The sequence below is a fragment of the Crotalus tigris genome, unplaced genomic scaffold, assembly GCF_016545835.1.
Source record: "Crotalus tigris isolate CLP2741 ecotype Arizona unplaced genomic scaffold, ASM1654583v1 scf7180000018371.15429387391:27106975, whole genome shotgun sequence".
NCBI classification, from domain to species: domain Eukaryota; kingdom Metazoa; phylum Chordata; class Lepidosauria; order Squamata; family Viperidae; genus Crotalus; species Crotalus tigris.
In genome coordinates this window covers 21849395-21868177 of record NW_024096970.1, presented here as the reverse complement: position 1 = coordinate 21868177, position 18783 = coordinate 21849395, and the positions used below count along the sequence as shown (strand labels likewise).

General features: G+C 34.9%; 1 protein-coding gene across 2 annotated transcripts in view; it reads left to right on the top strand.

The window, feature by feature from the left end:
* Positions 1-18317, top strand: part of LIN52 (lin-52 DREAM MuvB core complex component) — a 47824-nt gene extending 29507 nt beyond the window's left edge. Inside the window, exon 6 of one of the 2 annotated variants that reach the window (XM_039351767.1) lies at positions 15751-18317. In XM_039351767.1, coding sequence (XP_039207701.1) covers positions 15751-15806 — 56 coding nt within the window. In that variant the 3' untranslated portion in view covers positions 15807-18317. Of the gene's footprint in view, positions 1-10860; positions 11379-15750 lie in introns of those variants that run through there. The other variant, XM_039351768.1, reaches the window with a different exon arrangement.
* Positions 18318-18783: the final 466 nt, after the last annotated feature.

The window sequence follows — 18783 nt, the reverse complement described above, 5'->3', positions numbered from 1 at the left end:
TATAAATTGCCTAGAATCATTTTGAAACAAGATGGGCAGCAAATTTAATAAATAAATTAAATAAATTTAGTTAACCTGTGTTCAATAATTTCATTTAGAGTATAGCTTTAATAGCTAATAGGCTAACAAACATTTGCCTAAAGTTAATATTAAACTCTTCAGCAATTTTTTTTTGCAGAAAAACATTTACTTTCAGTGAACTGAAGTAGTGAGCTTTATTTTCTCAGCATTTTTTTTGCTTCAAAACAGTATTTACATTTTTCTTGTTAAAGTATGCTGTAATCTTACATTCTCCCTTAGTTGTATCTGAAGAAGGACAGAGATTATGAAACTATATCTGCTTGTTAAGAATGGATGAAAACAAGACATCAGTACTTGACCTTTTCCAAGAATTCTGATGGTGGGATACTATCTTTAATGTTAGAGGTAGAAAACTTTTTTATATACCTTATATACATTCTTATATACCTGTCGAATAAAAACCATGCAGTGGTAATATTTTGAGTTCTTTGTATCGCGTTGCGTTGCGTTACATTGTATTGTATTGTATTGTGACAGTCCTGGCAAGTATCTCCATTTACCTATTTCCTACTTTTAGAAACTGTTCTTAATCACTATTTATTTTACCTTTTTAGTTAAAATATTGCATCCCTAAAGTAACTTTACATAAATCAAAGATATAAATTCAGCTTTGCCAAGTGGATTTGAATAGAGGTAAAAAAATTTCAGTGAAGGAAATTGGAAAAGGAAAAACAATATCTGCCATCTAATTTAAACGAAGCAGGGAATTTGCCATTTTGAGTTATTTGTAAAAATAATAAAGGTGGGATACAAATACATAAATTGGTTGTGATTTATTGCATTTATAAAGAGGAAATTTTTTATTTATTATGAAAAGTATCACAACTTTTTGTCATCATTCCAGGAATTAACTTTGAGGTCCTACTTCCTAAACAGCATCTTCCTCTATCCATATTTCATACCGATTTTTTTTTTTTCTGGGGATGTGCACCATTACAATCAGGACCCCAAAGGAAGCGGCTTAAGACAAGATACCAGCTTTGTAGAGAAGTGGCATTTCCAGTGTAATTTTCTTTCTCTTCTCCTATACTTTGCAGATGTAGATTTTGCAGATTTTATAACAAGAACTCATTCAATCCCTTGCTTACATTTGCCTTCTTCCTTCAACTGTGTTTTCTTCTTCGGTCCTTTTTCAGCCTCTTGTTAATTGTTCTTTTATAAGTAATATATTAAACTAATCAAAACAATCACTCTTTAAATTCAGCTTACAACAAGTAGCATTTATAACTCATTCATAACTTCTTTCAATATTAGCTATGCTAAATTTTAGCAAGCAGACTTTATATACAATTATATATAATGTTTGTAGAGGTGAGCTTTAATTTATATCTTTTGATGAGATCTTGTCTACAGGGTCTTACTTTGTGATATAGTATGTAAAATCAGCTCAAGCTTTGAGTGCTCATATTAAATCTTTCAAGGGGATCCCTTGTGGCAGTTCATAGAGCAGGTGGCCTGCATTGCATACAGGGAGTCAGGAGCCTTGTCTTATCAGAACATATTATCTGAAAATTGCTCAGCCTGTTTTCCTCTCTTGGGGCAAAAAACGACCATGCTGGATTCTTATGCTAAAAACTAATTATTAACCTACACTAAACGTCATTCAGGATAAATCCCAATTGAAAGTCTTTGGGTGACGGATGTATCTGAGTAGTGGGCCAAGATCCCATTTAGCATTTTAACAGAGGGTCTATTTGTTATCCCACTAAATTGGAAGTCTATCTTTGGGTTGAGAAGGGAAAAAGTGAGCATTCCTGTTTTCCTAATAAACATTTACAGTGATAAATATTTGCAACTTGAATAAAAATTGGAGATTTAAATGCCTCCTTAAACATTCTTAGAGCCTAATAATTTGTCCACCAATACCAGATACAGTATTTGGATCCTTCAGAATTTTCATTTTCCAGTAAAGTAGAAGTAAATTTTCAAAATGTATAGTTATTTTTAATATATTTGAAAAGCTATAGCCATTTTTTAAAAAACTCTTAATTATTGCATTTGAACTGCCTAGAGGTTGCTGGGAAGAGCTGCAAGCTGTGAGTTAAGGGGGAGTGCAGAGGAGAAAAGTAGCTGAGCTCCTGGTTGGACCTCCATTGCATTTGAACTGCCTAGAGCAGTGATGGTGAACCTTTTAGAGACCGAGTGCCCAAACTGCAACCCAAAGCCTACTTATGCATCGTTGGGTGCCAGGGTGTGTGGCCTATTGGCTGGGTGTGGCCAATTGAGGGTGTGTGGCCCATTGGGTGGACATGGCTGTAGTGATAACAGCAGACTGGGTGGGACTAAAAAGTTCAATCAATCAATTCCAACTTTGCAAGATCTTTTTTTTTTCCCGCAAGAAGTTGAAATTGACTGATTGAACCTTTTTTTTTTTTGCGCATGGCAACGGAGGCCTAAAGCGAAAAGGTTTTATAAAACCCAGCTGAAGGCCTAGGACTGGGGCGACGATGCGTGTGCCCACAGAGAGGGCTCTGAGTGCCGCCTCTGGCACCTGTGCCATAGGTTCGCCACCACTGGCCTAGAGGCTGCTGGGAAGAGCACATATACCATATTTTTCCGTGTATAAGATGCTATTTTTTCCTGTAAATACCCTGTTCATAAATCAGGTGCGTTTTATACAAGTGCAGCATCTTATACACGAAAAAATAATGGTAACTCCGCAGCTCAGGGCATGCCTGTGTGGGTTCTTTACATGCCGCTGCCATGCCGCCTGGTACAGGTGTCAAGCCCCTGTATGCAAGCACAAGCAATAGAATACAGTCGAACTAGAGTCTTGGACTTTAAGAGAGCTAATTTCAATAAGCTTAGAGCTTGGGAAGGATTCCATGGATGAGAATCCTCAAGCGGAAAACAACTCAAGAAGCTTGGGAAATTTTGAAAAGTGAGATTATAAAAGCCCAGTCTAGCACAATACCAGTGAAGAAGAAAAATAACAACTCTCAAAAGAAACCAGCCTGGCTGCATAAAGAACTCTCTGATAAATTGAAAGACAAAAAGGACAAGTATAAAAAGTGGAAAGAGGGGCACATAACTAAAACACAATATTAGCAAATAGCCTGAGCCAGCAAAGATGGAGTGAGGAAAGCTAAGGCTCAAAATGAACTAAAGCTTGCAACAAAAGTCAAAAATAACAAAAAAAAGCTTCTTTCAACATGTAAAAAACAAGAAAAAAGTTAAAGAAATGATTGGACCACTAGTGGGAGAAAGTGGCATGAAGGTGACAAGCAACAGGGAGAAAGCAGACTACTCAACTCATTTTTTGTATCCGTATTTACACAAAGGGAAAAAACAGTCCAACCTATCAAAAACAGTACTGTAAAAAAACAGATTAGAAACACAAGTTAAGATAGGCAAGAAAATGGTAAGTGAGCACCTGTCCACCCTAGACGAGTTCAAATCACCAGGAACAGATGGATTACACCCCAAGATTCTGAAGGAACTGGCAGATATGATCTCAGAACCACTGAACTATATCTTTCAAAGATCCTGGAGCACTGGGGAACTACCAGAAGACTGGAAAAGAGCTGATGTAATTCCCATCTTACAAAAAGGGGGGGGGGACAAATCCAGGAAATTGCAGACCTATCAGCATGGCCTCAATACCTGGGAAGATTCTGGAAAAGATAATCAAACAACGAATCAGCAAACACCTAGAGGCAAACAAAGTCATTACCAAAAGCCAACATGGGTTTGTCAAAAACAGATCATGCCAGACAAATCTTATTGCGTTCTTTGACCAAGTGACAAAATTAGTGGACCAGAGGAATGTTGTGGATATAATTTACTTGGACTTCAGGAAGGCATTTGACAAAGTAGATCACAACCTACTACTTGATAAGATAGAAAAATATGGGTTAGACAGCATCACCACCAGATGGATTTGTAGCTGGCTGACCGGCCGTACTCAGTGTGTGGTCCTCAATGGAACTGCATCTGCATGGAGGGAAGTGTGTAATGGGGTATTAATACCACTTTACAATGCCTTGGTAAAGCCACACTTGGAATACTGCATCCAGTTTTAGTCACCACGATGTAGAAAAGATGTTGAGACTCTAGAAAGAGTACAGAGAAGTGCATCAAAGATGATTAGGGGACTGGAGGCTAAAACATATAAGGAATGGTTGCTGGAATTGGGTATATCTAGTTTAATGAAGAGAAGGACCAGGAGTGTCATGATAGCAGTGTTCCAATGTCTCAGGGGCTGCCACAAAGAAGAGGGAGTCAAGCTATTCTCCAAAGCATTTGAAGGCAAGACAAGATGCAACGGATGGAAACTAACCAAAGAGAGAAGCAACCTAGAACTAAGGAGAAATTTCCTGACAGTTAGAACAATTAACCAGTGGAACAACCTGCCTCTAGAAGCTGTGAATGCTCCAACACTGGAAGTTTTTAAGAAGAGACCGGACAACCATTTGTCTGAAATGGTACTGGATTTCCTGCCTGAGCAGGGGGTTGGACTAAATGACCTCCAAATCCCTTCCAACTTTATTATTATTATTAAAATGATATTTTATGTGGAGAAAAGCAGGTTTTTACATCTGGATAGGAAAAACCAAAGGTACAAATACAGATTAGGCAAGATGGGGCTCAAAAATAGTAACTGTGAGAGGGATGTTGGAGTCCTAGTGGATGATCATTTAAACATGAGTCAGCAGTGTGTGGCAGCAGCCAAAAAAGCCAATACAATCCTTGGTTGTATAAATGGAGGCATAGAATCAAAATCACACAAAAGTATTAGTACCGCTTTATAAAGCCTTAGTAAGGCCACATCTGGAATACTGCATCCAGTTTTGGTCACCACATTACAAAAAAGATGTTGAGACTTTGGAAAAAGTGCAAAGAAGAGCAACTAAGATGATTAAAGGTCTGGAGACTAAAACATATGAAGAACGGTTGCAGGATTTGGGAATGGCCAGTCTAGAGAAAAGAAGGACTAGGGGGGACATGATAGCAGTATTCCAGTATTTGAGAGGCTGCCACAAAGAGGAGGGGGTCAATTTATTTTCCAAAGCATCAAAAGGCAAGAGAAGAACCAGTGGAAATTAACCAAGGAGAGAAGCAACCTGGAATTAAGGAGAAACTTCCTAATAGTGAGGACAATTAACCAGTGGAGCAGCTTGCCTTCAGATGTTGTGGGTGCTTCATCACTCGAGATTTTTAAGAAGAGACCCAACAGCCACTTTTCTGAAATGATATAGGGACTTCTGCTTGAGCAGGAGGCTGGACTAGAAGACCTCCTTCCTTCCGGCTTTATTCTGTTTTATTGATTTTAAATAATATTTGTGTGATTATTACCATGTTAACTCATAAATTTTGAAACTTACTGGTATACCATGTCAGTTTTTGCATACCAGCACATTTGGCTTTGTCCAGAATCAACATGGGTGGTTTTCTATTTTTTTTCTCAGCCCCTTGGGACAGATCTAAGCAGAATGAAGAGGAGAAAAAATAAAAGCTATAATTGCAGAGCATAAGTGGTCCAAGGTTCCAAACTGTTGCAAAGTTTTATTGTTTTCTCAAACAAGAGCATTCAGGAATCATCTGGGCTGACAATTATTGTTTTCTAATTCTAATACAAATTATAAATATGATACTCATTTGGGCCCATCACAATAAACCTAAAAATAACTAGCATTTTAGGGGAATATATGAAATAACTGGATTTACTGACTTTATAGATTTGGGTATTTGAAATAACTGTTCTGAACAGAAAATTTTCAAAGGATCAGATGGATTTGGTAATCCAAGATTTAGAACAAGCCCAGTTGAAAGCATTGTAACATTTAAAAAATGGTAACTATATCAGAGTAACTACAGCTACTAATGGCTATCATAAGATTCCACTAAGAAAAAAGGCATCTTAAATATCTGCTCTTTGAGTACGAAACACTCATAATGCATTTATCAAAAAGTGTAGTGATCTCCCTTTTTTGCAGTTTAATGGGGAAAAAATCCTCTCTCTCCATGTTCTTTCCATTTACACACTCCAGTATTTCCAATCTGCATTCTTGGGATGTAAGCTTCCATTAAAAAATAAATAATAATCACAGCCCCTTTCTCCCCCTTCACCACACTCATTTTCTATAATATGGTAATGATATCACCGTAGCAGTAATTACGGGTCATCTTCATTTCTTTCATCTCTGCTAGATCTGATGGCTTCATTCCTTTGACGGAGAAGATTTGGCTCTGGGTACTGTGATTATTTTGTTAAGCATTATTCGAATAGACAGGAGTGAGAGAAATTAATCAATCCAAATGCAATTAGCATCATGTTTAACCCAGTGATGGACGTCTCAAGGTGAAACAGCTAAGGGAGTTTCAGTCATTATTATTCAATCCAGTGGCTCTTATCTAAATTATAATCAAGAAGGTTTTTTATTGGCTTCAAGGAGAGATGTAACTCTTTCCCTACACCAAGTGTCATGGAGATCAAGAGTCAAGGAGGTCAAGCTGGTCTGTTTCTTGAAGTAGGAGTTACTCTCAGAATATTCATCTCAATATTCAAACCAGCTGAAACAAAATAGCTATCTTCCTATGATCTTAATAAATTTGGTTTCAATAGCAGTATGTATTTAATCTTCACCAGGACTGTATTTGTTAAAAATACCAGTCATTAGCTATCTTTATGCAGTCCATTGCAATCTATAGTTGACAGTTCTATTGTGCATTTACCCTAGTGCCTTTGGCTTGCCATTTTGGATTTACTGTTATATTTCTGTGAAAAGGGCATGAAGAGAAATAATTTTTATAAGACAATTATTTTTTTAAAATTAAAATTCTGATTTTTAAAAAAGTAGTATAATCTGTATGATGGTACCACAAAATCCCTACTCTTTAAAAGTTACCTGGTGGGGTAATAAAATATGTGCAATCAAAAAACTAAGCTCAGAACCCCAATAATGGAACAAACTATTTTTACATATTGTAGAGCTAAGATTGGTAATTCTACAAATCAGACTGAAAAATAGTAGATAAATATTACAGTTCAGGTTAGATTATTTTTTTTAAAATATGCAGTCCCTACATATAGGTACAGTTAGAGTATGTATTGCCTTCAAATACTTTTAAGACATTCATAAAATACCAAAGGCAATGTTAACTATCTGTCCTCTTTAGAACTTTAATATGAATATTACCTTTTAAAATTTATTAGCTAGTTGTCCTTGTTTTTCCATACCATTGAAACTGAGAATTGTTGCCAGATTTCAGCATAAAGAACTGAGGGACTATGGTGGTCAGAAAAGCTAAAGCCTTGTTATACTAAAAAGAAAATTGTAAAAAAAATATATATTAATTTTTTAAAGTAAAAAATAACAAGCCTTCCTTTTTTAAAAAAAATATTGGATAGAAGAAAATCAACAAGTGGGGTTGAACAAAATAAGAATAAATGTTTTTTGGTTATAGTTTACTAGCAAGTTTAATTTCTGAAAGAAAAATATTTAGGTTTTTAGTCTGGCCAAGAGATATGGCTTGGCAGCATAATCCCCTTTTTTTAATTCTAAATACACAGAGAGGAGGTAGTGCAAGTAAAAAAAAACACTTTTTCTTAAGTTCTGTATGTTTACTAATCTTAGCTAATGACTTTTTCCTGTATTGTATTACAGTGATCCTAATTAATAGATTAGTAATGTAGTAATCCAAATGCTTCTGTAAATTAATAGGTAGATAACACATACATGTATATATACATACACATATTTAAGAAGTAGTGATTTAATTCTACTTGAATTCCAATTATATTTTTAAAGTGTTTTGAATAGTAATGCAACCTACATATTTTAAAGGCAGCATAGTTATTTAAACCAAGGAAAATAATCTATATATCAAGCTAACATTGGAAGAATAGAAGAATGGTGTGCTGTTTTCAACAGTGATTTGAGTGTAAAAAATGACAACAAATATAAGCAGAGTGCATAGGAAGTCTCCTTATTTTGGATGACTAATTGGGTAGCAACAAATGTGTGGGGAAAGGAAGGTCAGTCACCTTAGCTTAGTGACAGCTGAGGTTTTGTGGAACTGTGGCTTTTGGATTAACAGAAGCAGTTGCAGTAATATCTTCAGAAATATATATATCCAGTATAGGATGATTGACATACCGTATGTATATTTATATAACTTTGGGAGCCTAGAAAACTACCTTGTACTGCATTATTGGTCCTTCTAATTTAGTATTGTTTAGCACCTTCACTTTCAGGTGTCTTTGGAGTTTAGCTACAAGTACAAATAGTTGAACTTGAGAATCTTATCTGCAAGTTACATTCACTATCAGTGTGCTTCAATTCTACTCTAAAACAAAATATTATTTACATACGGACCACCTTTATGCATTAAAATCTCTCCTATCTATAGATACCCTTTAGGGTGACAGCTTTTTATATAAAAGGAAGGCATTACTTTCATTACCTCACTAAATCCCACGACTACTAAGTTCTAATGAAACATGAAGCCCATGGTTACCATATCTAGAAAAACGCTTTTTATGAAATATTGGAGGAGGGTGACAGTGACATTGGAAATCCAATCTTCTGCCATGTTTTTTTTCCCACTAAATAGCTTACTAGAAGGAACATCCACCACTACATTTTCTACTTTGGATGGAAACCAAACCTTATGAGTCTTTGTTATTGACATAACAGTTGATTAAAAATGTTACTTAACCTTTAAATTACTATAGATGTAAAGATAGCCCTGAGTTTCTAATGTAATCTCCTCAGTGTTGAAATAAGGAAAATCTTTGTGTAATGAAACCCATATGTCATAGTGAAAGGATGCAAAGTGCTGGCAGAGTGGGCTGCTCTCGCAAGGGATTCTGCACCCAATCTTGTTAACCAGGGCTGTTTTTGATAATCTCTCATCTTCTCACTTGCAAGAAATCAATCTGTACTACTGAATATCTTCAACCAACGGTAACAAAATTTACTGCAGGAGGCAGTTTGGGGACTGTGGTAGGAAGGGAGACCAAGACAACAAGGATTGAGGGATTGAAGTTCCAAAGAGGAGATTATATTAAACTGTGCTCCTTCTTCCCAGCAACTGGTAAATTAAGCTTTCATTTTTGGCTTCTGCCTCTTTTGTCCAATACCTGGTTTGCACTCCATCTAGTCTCTGGCAGAAAATTTAATTCCTGATTCAAGATTCTCTTGTTATTTATAGTAACCCAATAGCTGTTTTGTAGGTAGTCACAGAAAAAAGTGGATTTGTTCAGATATTCAGCTTTATTGTAACCTAGGCCGATTACATCCTAAATTGGTGCTTTCTGTGATCTTCAGTGCTCTCACTTCTCCATATAACTGAGGAGATTAATTTGTAACTGAGCTATTGCAGTTGTATTCATGGTTGATCTTCTATTGTAGTGATAGATGTACTGCATAGAATAGACTGTAAATTTTTTCTTGACATGGCAATTCATGTTTATGCTGCTTAGATTCTGTGGTTCCCTGTTAATACTGTGAAATCGGTACTAGATCCAATTGTCAGTGGGCAAGTCCCTGGGATTAAGCATATTTGAACAATGTACCTATGATTTCTTGTTAGTTATTCATTCAGAGATTGCTATTGTGCATTAAGTGGCTTCCCTCATGGGTGGTGAGTGATGACAATTATTACTATAAGTTTCCCTGACAGCAAGCGCATTTAGGATGTGGGCAGCTGGTTCTGTATCCTCTTGCTTTTTTTTTCATTGAAATGACTATGGGATGTCTTAAATTAAAATTTCTAATAAGGTTTAAAGAGCATTGAACTGTAATAATATGAAACAAGAAGGCATGTCCACTAGGGACAATTTTTTATCTCTCTTATATTCATAGACTGGGGAGTGGCAATTAAGGAATGAGAGAGACACTGGAACAGAACACTTTGCAATTTATAATTTCCTCTTGTTACCAACAATATCTGCAGTGATATTGTTGGTAACAAGAGGAAGTTGTAGATATCTTCTTGTCTGTAACAATATCTGTACTGATAATGTTCAACAAAATAGAGATAAGCACAGTTACAAAAGTAGGTAGAAAAATTCAGATTTTTTTCTACACAATTTGGATGGCTTTGATGAACGTGAAAAGGTTATTTGATAGCTATAAAGCTCTTCTCTTGATTTTGTTTCATACGTTTTAAAATTTAAAGCTTAGTTGACTCCTTCATATGTATTGAGAAGAGGAATACAGAATAGCAGAAGGCTGTCTTGCTTCTAATGGGATTTTGTAGCAGCATGTGTGAGTTTGTTTCAGAAGTCAGAAATGAACAGATGTTGGTATAAATTACCTCTGTGTCTGATGTCTTGCAAATTAAAAGCGCGGTTGGCATCACTAAACAATTTCACCAGGTGGGGGGGAGGACGAGAGAGTGGTGATTATTGTAGCAGGTCGGGTAAGAATCTTTAAGCCGCAGCAGAGCAGGATAGCAAGGATAAAGGAATGAAGAATAAAATGAGAGGTCTGTGAATTAATCAGAATTGTTAACATCTCCGATGACAAGTGAACAGGAGGGCACGTGTTCTGGAGCAGCCCCCAACTCACAGTAATTTCAGTTGGATGCAGTACTAGTCAATGCTTGCAGCTTGATTTATAAGGTGCAGCTCTCTTCAGGGGCGCGTAGTTGTCACACATTCGTATATCTCCTATATGGGACTGGTGCTCTGAAAAACTTGATTCCATCAGCAGATAATGCTTCAGGTTGATATTACTTAAACAAGACAAGATGTGAGATTTAATTCAAAGTGATTTTTTTTATTTTCAGATTTCCTGAGACTGTTTAAACTTAGCTTTTTTTCTTTTACAGAAAGAAAAAAAAATGATTATAGAACAAGAGTATCTTCTACATTTTAAATACTTGAGTTAAGAACACCACCTAAACAAGAACATTTTGAAATAAATGGAAACTCAACGATTCCCAAAGCCAATTTAGATAACCAATTTCATGTAGTAAAATTTACATTAAATATGGTTTGAAGTTTCCTGATTCTGGGCACAGAGTGATTGTGGCCTACTTCCCATCTTTTCTTTCTTCCCGTCTATTTTGGTCTTGTGTTTTAATCACACCCTGCAGCAGTTTAAAGCTTTAGCAGCTTGGAATCAGAGCATGAAAAGTCATTCATATGGCCACATTTGAGCTACCTTCATCTCATTTCAACAATAGGCCTGTCAATTGAACTTGAGTTATGATTCTAGATCTGTCAGATCCTAGGCTTACAACTTTTAACAAGGAAAAAATATGTCATCACAGAATTTGTGAATATTGTGAATGTTCCAACACTAGAAGTTTTTAAGAAGAGACTGGACAACCATTTGTCTGAAATGATATAGGATTTTCTGCCTGAGCAGGGAGTTGACTAGAAGACCTCCAAGGTCCCTTCCAATTATTTATTATTACTATGGCGTTGATGATGATGGATGGATGGATGGATGGATGGATGGATGGAATCAATCCCTATGAATAAAATTTTTAAAAAGGGAGGTATGAAAGTGATTCGGGGAAGAAAGGAAACGTTGGCAATTATCTTTATTTCTAAGAAATCCTCATAAGCCCTACTAGGGAATAAGTTAGGAAAACCTAACTAAATATTAACCTGGCTAAATATTTTCCAAGCCTTTTATTAACAATAGTCATGGGAGATGTCTGTATTTTTATCTGTGTTATAAAATAGCATATTATGTCTCTGTGTCTGTTTCTGCTTTCTTCTTGAGTTGGGTTTGTGTGACTCTGTGCATTTGTGAGCATGTGTGTACCATAAAGCATAGAGCACACCACATAAATTTGTGGGGTTTTTTGGGATTGTGTGACAAAGATGGAAGGAAACTTAGAATGGAACAAATAGTAATATTCTGAGCTGCTTCCTGTCCCAAAGGGATATGTTGTGGGAATTTTTCTAGAATGTTTTTCTCTACAACTCTCAGCAGATTTACCCCAGTTTTAAATTAATTATTTCAATTGCCAGCTTCTCCCATCATAACAAATTTAGTCACATTATGTTCATGTTTTGAGGAATTATTCCAATGCACAGGTACTGGTTGGGTATGTAAGAAAGATACCAGTACAAATTTATAGTGTTGAGAAATAATGTCCTAAATATTTATAAGACTTGGAACCAGACCAGCTTATGTATGTGCCTGCCTGACCAGTTATTAAATAAGGTTCTACTGCTTATAAACATTTGGTTCTATCCTGTATGAAAATAATCATGTCATGATTATGAGCTTTCCTTCATCTGGTTCCAATTCTTTAGAATAGATTCCCACCAGCATTACATTTGGAACTGGATGACTTATTTTTTAAAAATACTGAAACAATTACTCTTCTTATGGCCCATTGTAAGTGGTGTAAAGAAATAAGTTTTTAACTATTTGTTTGACTATATAGAGGTTAAACGTAGACCTTCTAATTTACAGCTGATTGTAATCAATAGTTAGCTTATTGTGTACCTATAGATTATTTATTTTTGTTAGTTGTGAAGTCGTGTCCGACCCATCGCGACTCCATGGACAACGTTCCTCCAGGCCTTCCTGTCCTCTATCATCTTCTGGAGTCCATTTAAGCTCACGCCTACTGCTTCAGTGATTCCATCCAGCCACCTCATTCTCTGTTGTCCTTCTATTGCCCTCAATCTTTCCCAGCATTAGGCTCTTCTCCAGTGAGTCCTTCTCATTAGGTGGCCAAAGTACTTGAGTTTAATTTCAGGATCTGGCCTTCTAAAGAGCAGTCAGGATTGATCTCTTCTAGGACTGACCGGTTTGATCGCCTTGCAGTCCAGGGGACTTTATAATTATGATAAATAAAACTGCACCGTACTCATTTGCATAGAATTCAGAGGCACCAGATTTTCACTGATATCTCAACTTTATGCTTTCTGTGATATGACTGAACGATACAGTCAGAATCTACTGCTGGTAATTCTGAACATTTTCTGATAGTTGGTTCCCACAAAATTAATAAGAATATCTTAAACTTTAAGTAGACTTAAATATGGATTCTTTTATAATTCTATAAAAATAATCAAAATCATATATGTCACAGATATTTAGAAGACAGAGTTTAATTCTTAATCCTCCAATCAAAATTCTTCTAGGTCATCTGGATTTGAGTTTTGAAACTGGATCAAAGCCATTTTTTTTAAAGATTCCTATCCATATGTGTGTGAGAAAGAAGAGAAATATAGTGATGCTTAATTTATGTATGAATGCATTAAATTTCTATCTCCTGTGACAGAATATTTTTTACTAACTGAATTTGCTTTTTAAGTTCCAATTTTCTTCATTAGCCAAAATGTTTGCTTATCAAGCTTTACAGCAAACCAGACACATTTAATAATGGTGTTGTCTTTGGCCATCAATCTGATTCTCCAAGATATTTATGTTCTTTAGATTTTAACAAGAATGCATACTCAAGATGATATAACACAGGTTTGGATTGGATATAATGCAACAAATCTGTGATCTAGGATTACATGCATGATCCTTGTACTCATCAGCTCTCTAAACCTCTCTTTAAATGAAATTCTTTCATTTTCTGGAAATGCCATTGGGGCCTGTATGGAGCCCAAAGTCATTCTTGAAAATAAAGATATGTTAACACTTGCAGCATGTCAGCTTCATATTAATTTATATATGTTGAAGGGAGTAGGGCAGGCAGCAAGGGAGATATTCACAAGAACATTGATGTCATGGGTTTATGTTGCCTATTCTTGCAATAAACCATACCTTGACATTTGGCTTGCAATGAATAGATAAATTCCCATTCACTTAAGCAAGGTGTGGTACATCTTTCTCTCCCCACATTCAGTTAGATTACCAATACTTATATTCCAAGGATCTGAGCATGCAGGCAGGAGACTCCATAATGACTTCAAATGCAAGCACATACACCATTGCTAACCCACAGATCTTCTTTTTGCCCACACAGAGAAAAAAATTTAAGTGTTTTTAGAATACTAGCCTCTGGAAAGGAAGAAGTTTTACCCAAGCAAAACCAGGATTATATTATCCAGCTCCTCTCTTTCTATTTAAAAAGATTTGGCCTTCATGCAGAGGGGAGGAAAAGAGATAGCTGGGAGATGTGAAAGAAAGCAGTTCACCAGGGAGGGGATCAAGGAGAAAGAATACGGAAAAAAAATATTATTGAAAATTTAAGGAAGCTAGAACCTGGAAACAGCTGCCTGAATTAGTTTCCCCAAAAATCAGAAATAAGCAAGAGTAAAGGAGGGGCGAGAAGGTGCCATTCATTTCTGTGATGATTTAATTTGCTGCAAAATTCATATGACAGATTGCATTGCTTCCATTGTAAATCATGTATTTTGAAGCATAATAAATGAATACTACCATTCCATTCTTATGGACAAACTTTATAGACCATTAACCTAATTGCCATAACTATCAAGTAAATGTCTTGGAAGAGAGCTTCCAAGCAGGATAAAAAAGTAATAGCTTGAGGCCTGATAGGACAGCTTCTCAAGCCACATGCAAAATAAGATTTCCAATCTAAAATCTATCTTGCAAGCCAACATATTGTTGTTTACATCCTACCAACATATAAAGTTACACATAAAACCAGTCCTGGATGTTTTTATTTGCCAGTTAATAAGGTTCTTGAAGTCATTAAAAAAGGTTTATTGTCATTGAAGGTAACATGAAAGACTTCTATAGCTACTCATGAAAAGTCCACAAGCAAGAGATGAATGCCATCATCCTGTATTTAAGTATCCAAGTGAAGTGACTAAAACATCTATTTCATTTTTTTTTCTGGGAACTCATTTAAATAGCCATAAAACTTAACAAGCACCCTTAACAATGGCTGGTCAGGCGCTTTTTGCCAGGGACCTCCATAAATTGAAATCCCCAGATTTTTGGCATAGTTGTAATCCTAATGTAAAATATATCCAATCACTATCTGAATGTGGAGATGGTAAAGAAGAAAAAGAGCTTAAGTGTTTTCTCTCACATCAAAGGAATATTTTTAATAGGCCGACAATAAAATCTTAGAATTCACAAATCAGATTTTTTTTTAATAGGAAAGTACTGTAGCTGAGTAAAACTCTGTAATGCTTTTAATGGACATTAATGATACAGACAAGCATATACACTTTGCCTTACTGGGAATGACAGTATAATGTGAGGCTGAAATAAACTATAAACTCTGCTTTAACACACCATACATAGATGTACTACTTTGAGAGAATTGTAAACTCCATTATAATATATCTAGGAACTACTATGGGAGAATGGAAATGCTGTCTCATTTATGTTTAAGGTCATACGTATACAGGGAGAAGTAAACTTGAAATAGAGGGAGACAGAGGGGGGTTGTGGGATTATGCTTGCAGAAAGAGATGGCCTAAGAAGGAGCAATGGCACTCTAGATTATACTGTCTGTAGATAAATATAATAGAAAAATTGAAAGGGAGCTCTTGAGAATAGCTACTATGAAAATAAAGTGAGTGGTTATAAGATTAAAATGAGACAATTTATGGACATTACAGCTGAGTTTTGATATTTTCAATGCTTGGCTGATATTTCTAGACTTTGGAAGTGCTAAAATGTGATATTTTCTTTTATGTGAAATATTTTATCCTGTTTTTAATCATTTAAATTAATTTTATAGGAGGAAATTATTGGAAATTATCCACTTCTGATGCTAAAACTGTTAAACTGTTTTGTCTTTCTTTCTTTGTGATTTCAGCAAGAGAGATGACTAGAGGGAAATTCCTGAACATCCTGGAGAAACCCAAAAAGTAACTGAATGTAGTCTACTCTTAAAGCAGCAGCACCTTGTTATTTCAGAACTTCTAGAATTGTCCACATAAGCTGAAATGAAAGGACTTACTGAAATGTTCATTGTTTCACCTTTCTTTTGAGGATAACTGTTCTGGATTACTTCAGCATTGACCACTGTCAGTTCTCTTAACTTCCTGGCTGCACCTGATCCTGCCCTATTTACCTTAATGATTTCCTCCATTCCAGTCAAAAGAAAAGGGCTCATTTACTTGTAGCTGCTTTACACAACTATAATAATATGCATCTTGTGATAATATCCTTGTCCCAGAGCAGTACACAGCACAGCACTTCTGTATGTATGTCCATCTCATATCATTGCAAGATGAGCACTTTATAATACCCACTACTGGACAAATGCGTAACTTGAAATGAAAACTGACTAGTGTTCTTTAATATAGATAATCCTAACTTTATAATTATAGAATTCAGCAATTTATATGGATTTTTATTAGGTACAAAGGTTGCAGAAAAAAATAAGAATTGTATCATTCTTGCATGTTCGTATAATTTTAGCTTTAGGATGGGATGGGAGGTTACATTCCATCAAATTTTTGTTTGGTTGATTTTAAGCTACCTAAATATAATTGGGGTGGAAGTGTGAAGAAAAAGCACTCTCATACAAAGAAAACATGTATCCTGTGCTCAGCTTACTCATTTACTCTTTCGTTCAGCTTCAGATCTCTTATCTCTTTATTTTGTCTAAAGGCAAAATAAATTCTGTCATATCAGAATTTTCCCAAAAGCAAATAATGTCTTTTTAGGCTACCCATTTTATATTATATTCATAGCTCTAGAAAAGATATCTCAAAATTGGATTTCTTTCAGGTAAACATAAAAGATGTTTTATACAGTATATAGAAGTAACAAATTATTTATTGAAAAGCCATGGTTTCACTTGGAGTCTCCTTTTTCAGAAATACATTTAAAATGGCTGGTTGACCAGATACCAGGTCAAGGTCTTTTCTTTGCATTGGTTTCTCTATAATAAAGCACTGAATAGAGTTTCCCTGAACCAGGTACTTAGATTTGTGAGGTATGGTGACTTGGGAATATTGGAGTTGGAAGTGTGAAATTAAGGAAAGTTGTGCTAGTTACATCTGGGGAATAACCAAGCTAAAGCTACACACTTTTATATCCCATTAAAGTGATGTTACAGTAACTCTGCTATTGTGGAATAAGCAGAATTAAGAAAGGCCTAATTTTGGATGTTGACTTGTAAATGTTTTAGTAAAACCCTTCTGTATGAAAAACAAGAATTTAATATTGGATTGTATGTCAAAAGTTTGATTTTAAAAAAAAGTTGACATCCAAACCTTTGAAGTTTTCAACATGAAACTGAATACTATTCAATTTACTGAAGCTGTAATGCAATGTAAGAATGCAATATAAGCAAGAAAACAATAATGCATTTTAATATATTCTGTAAATGATGAGCATTTTCTGTATTCTGGTAGTTTGTAAATTACACGAGTAAGATATTTCTGGTGTACAGAAATCAGCCATATTTCCATTTTAAATTATTATATGTACTGCATTTTTTCTAGAACAGAGGTGATAGAAGCTTTTCTCATTCTAATCACATCAAATGGCAATTCACAAAGTTTGCCCTGTCAGGACATTATATTTGTAGGCCTAAGATTCACATGCAAAAATATTACATCTGTGTCAATGATGGCAAAACTATAAATGATGGTGAACAGCTAGCAAACGAATATTAGCAGGAAAAATTGTGCTTACTGTTCAGAAAAAAGTTTATTTTTAAACAATAACCTAATATTTCTGTCTAGGAATACTGAAATTGTTACCTTTTTTGTTTGTGGGTTTTAATATATAATAAGCTAAAGTTGACTATTTTGAAATATGCTAATGATTGGAGGATGGGGAAGAGATAAATTTTAAATCTCACTTTATAAACAAAGTGATTGACTTTTGCTGTATTATAGTCTGTCCAAAATACTGTTGGACCCTTGGTTATGGGCAATTTGTAGAGAAGATCTCTACTGCCAGGATCTGATTAGTTAACCTCTTTTTACATTTAAAAACATTTCTTTTTATTCTACAGATTTGTAATTCAGAACATATACCAAATTATTGGTATGTGCTTTAGAGTAGAGATATTTATATTTTTAATATAATTTTAAATTGGGATAAATATTTAGTAAAAATGTCTTACATCAGTAATTTGTATGTTACAATTTTGTGCTTTTGATAGTAAATAAAAGTTACATTTTTAAAACATTCCTATGAAATCTAAACTGTTGAATCATACTTCTTAGTTAAATCCCAGACTGACATTATGTGTATTTATGTGTTCAGATATTCTGTTGGGTTTGATGGGAGTTATTCTCAAGTATTCATACATTTTTATCTGATTATTAATAGGAGGCACCTTGCTGGTTTGTGTAAGATTTGCTTCAGACACGTTAAAATATCTTCATTTTTAACAGAAAAATATAACCATCTCAAAAAGCATTTTGCTAATGTTTTTATTTGCATTTCGAGTACGTTAAATATATTTTATGGTTCAATATTTTAAAAAAATGAATAAAGCTTTGAAAGTAGAAGTGAAAAAAGAATAAAACTCAATCCTATTGAAATTTGAATAGCTTCCACAAACAATTCTGTATTTTGTACTTTTTTCCTCCACTGGTATGCATACATCCTTCGGATTTAACTCTAGTAACTCAGTATCCTTGATTCAGGTAAGCATTCAGGTAAGACAGGTATTATGAAGTAAAATACAATTATTTTAACTTTAAACTTAAAATACTTCTTATGAACAATGTAAAAATGAATCTTTGGAGTGGCTCCACAACATAGGAAAGGATAAAATTCAAAGTACAGTAAATAAACATCAACTGAGTTGAGACTTGAAATAAAAAAAATAGTTACTTCATAGAAAATATTTCTTCTCTTCAAATCTGTAGCATATCATTTA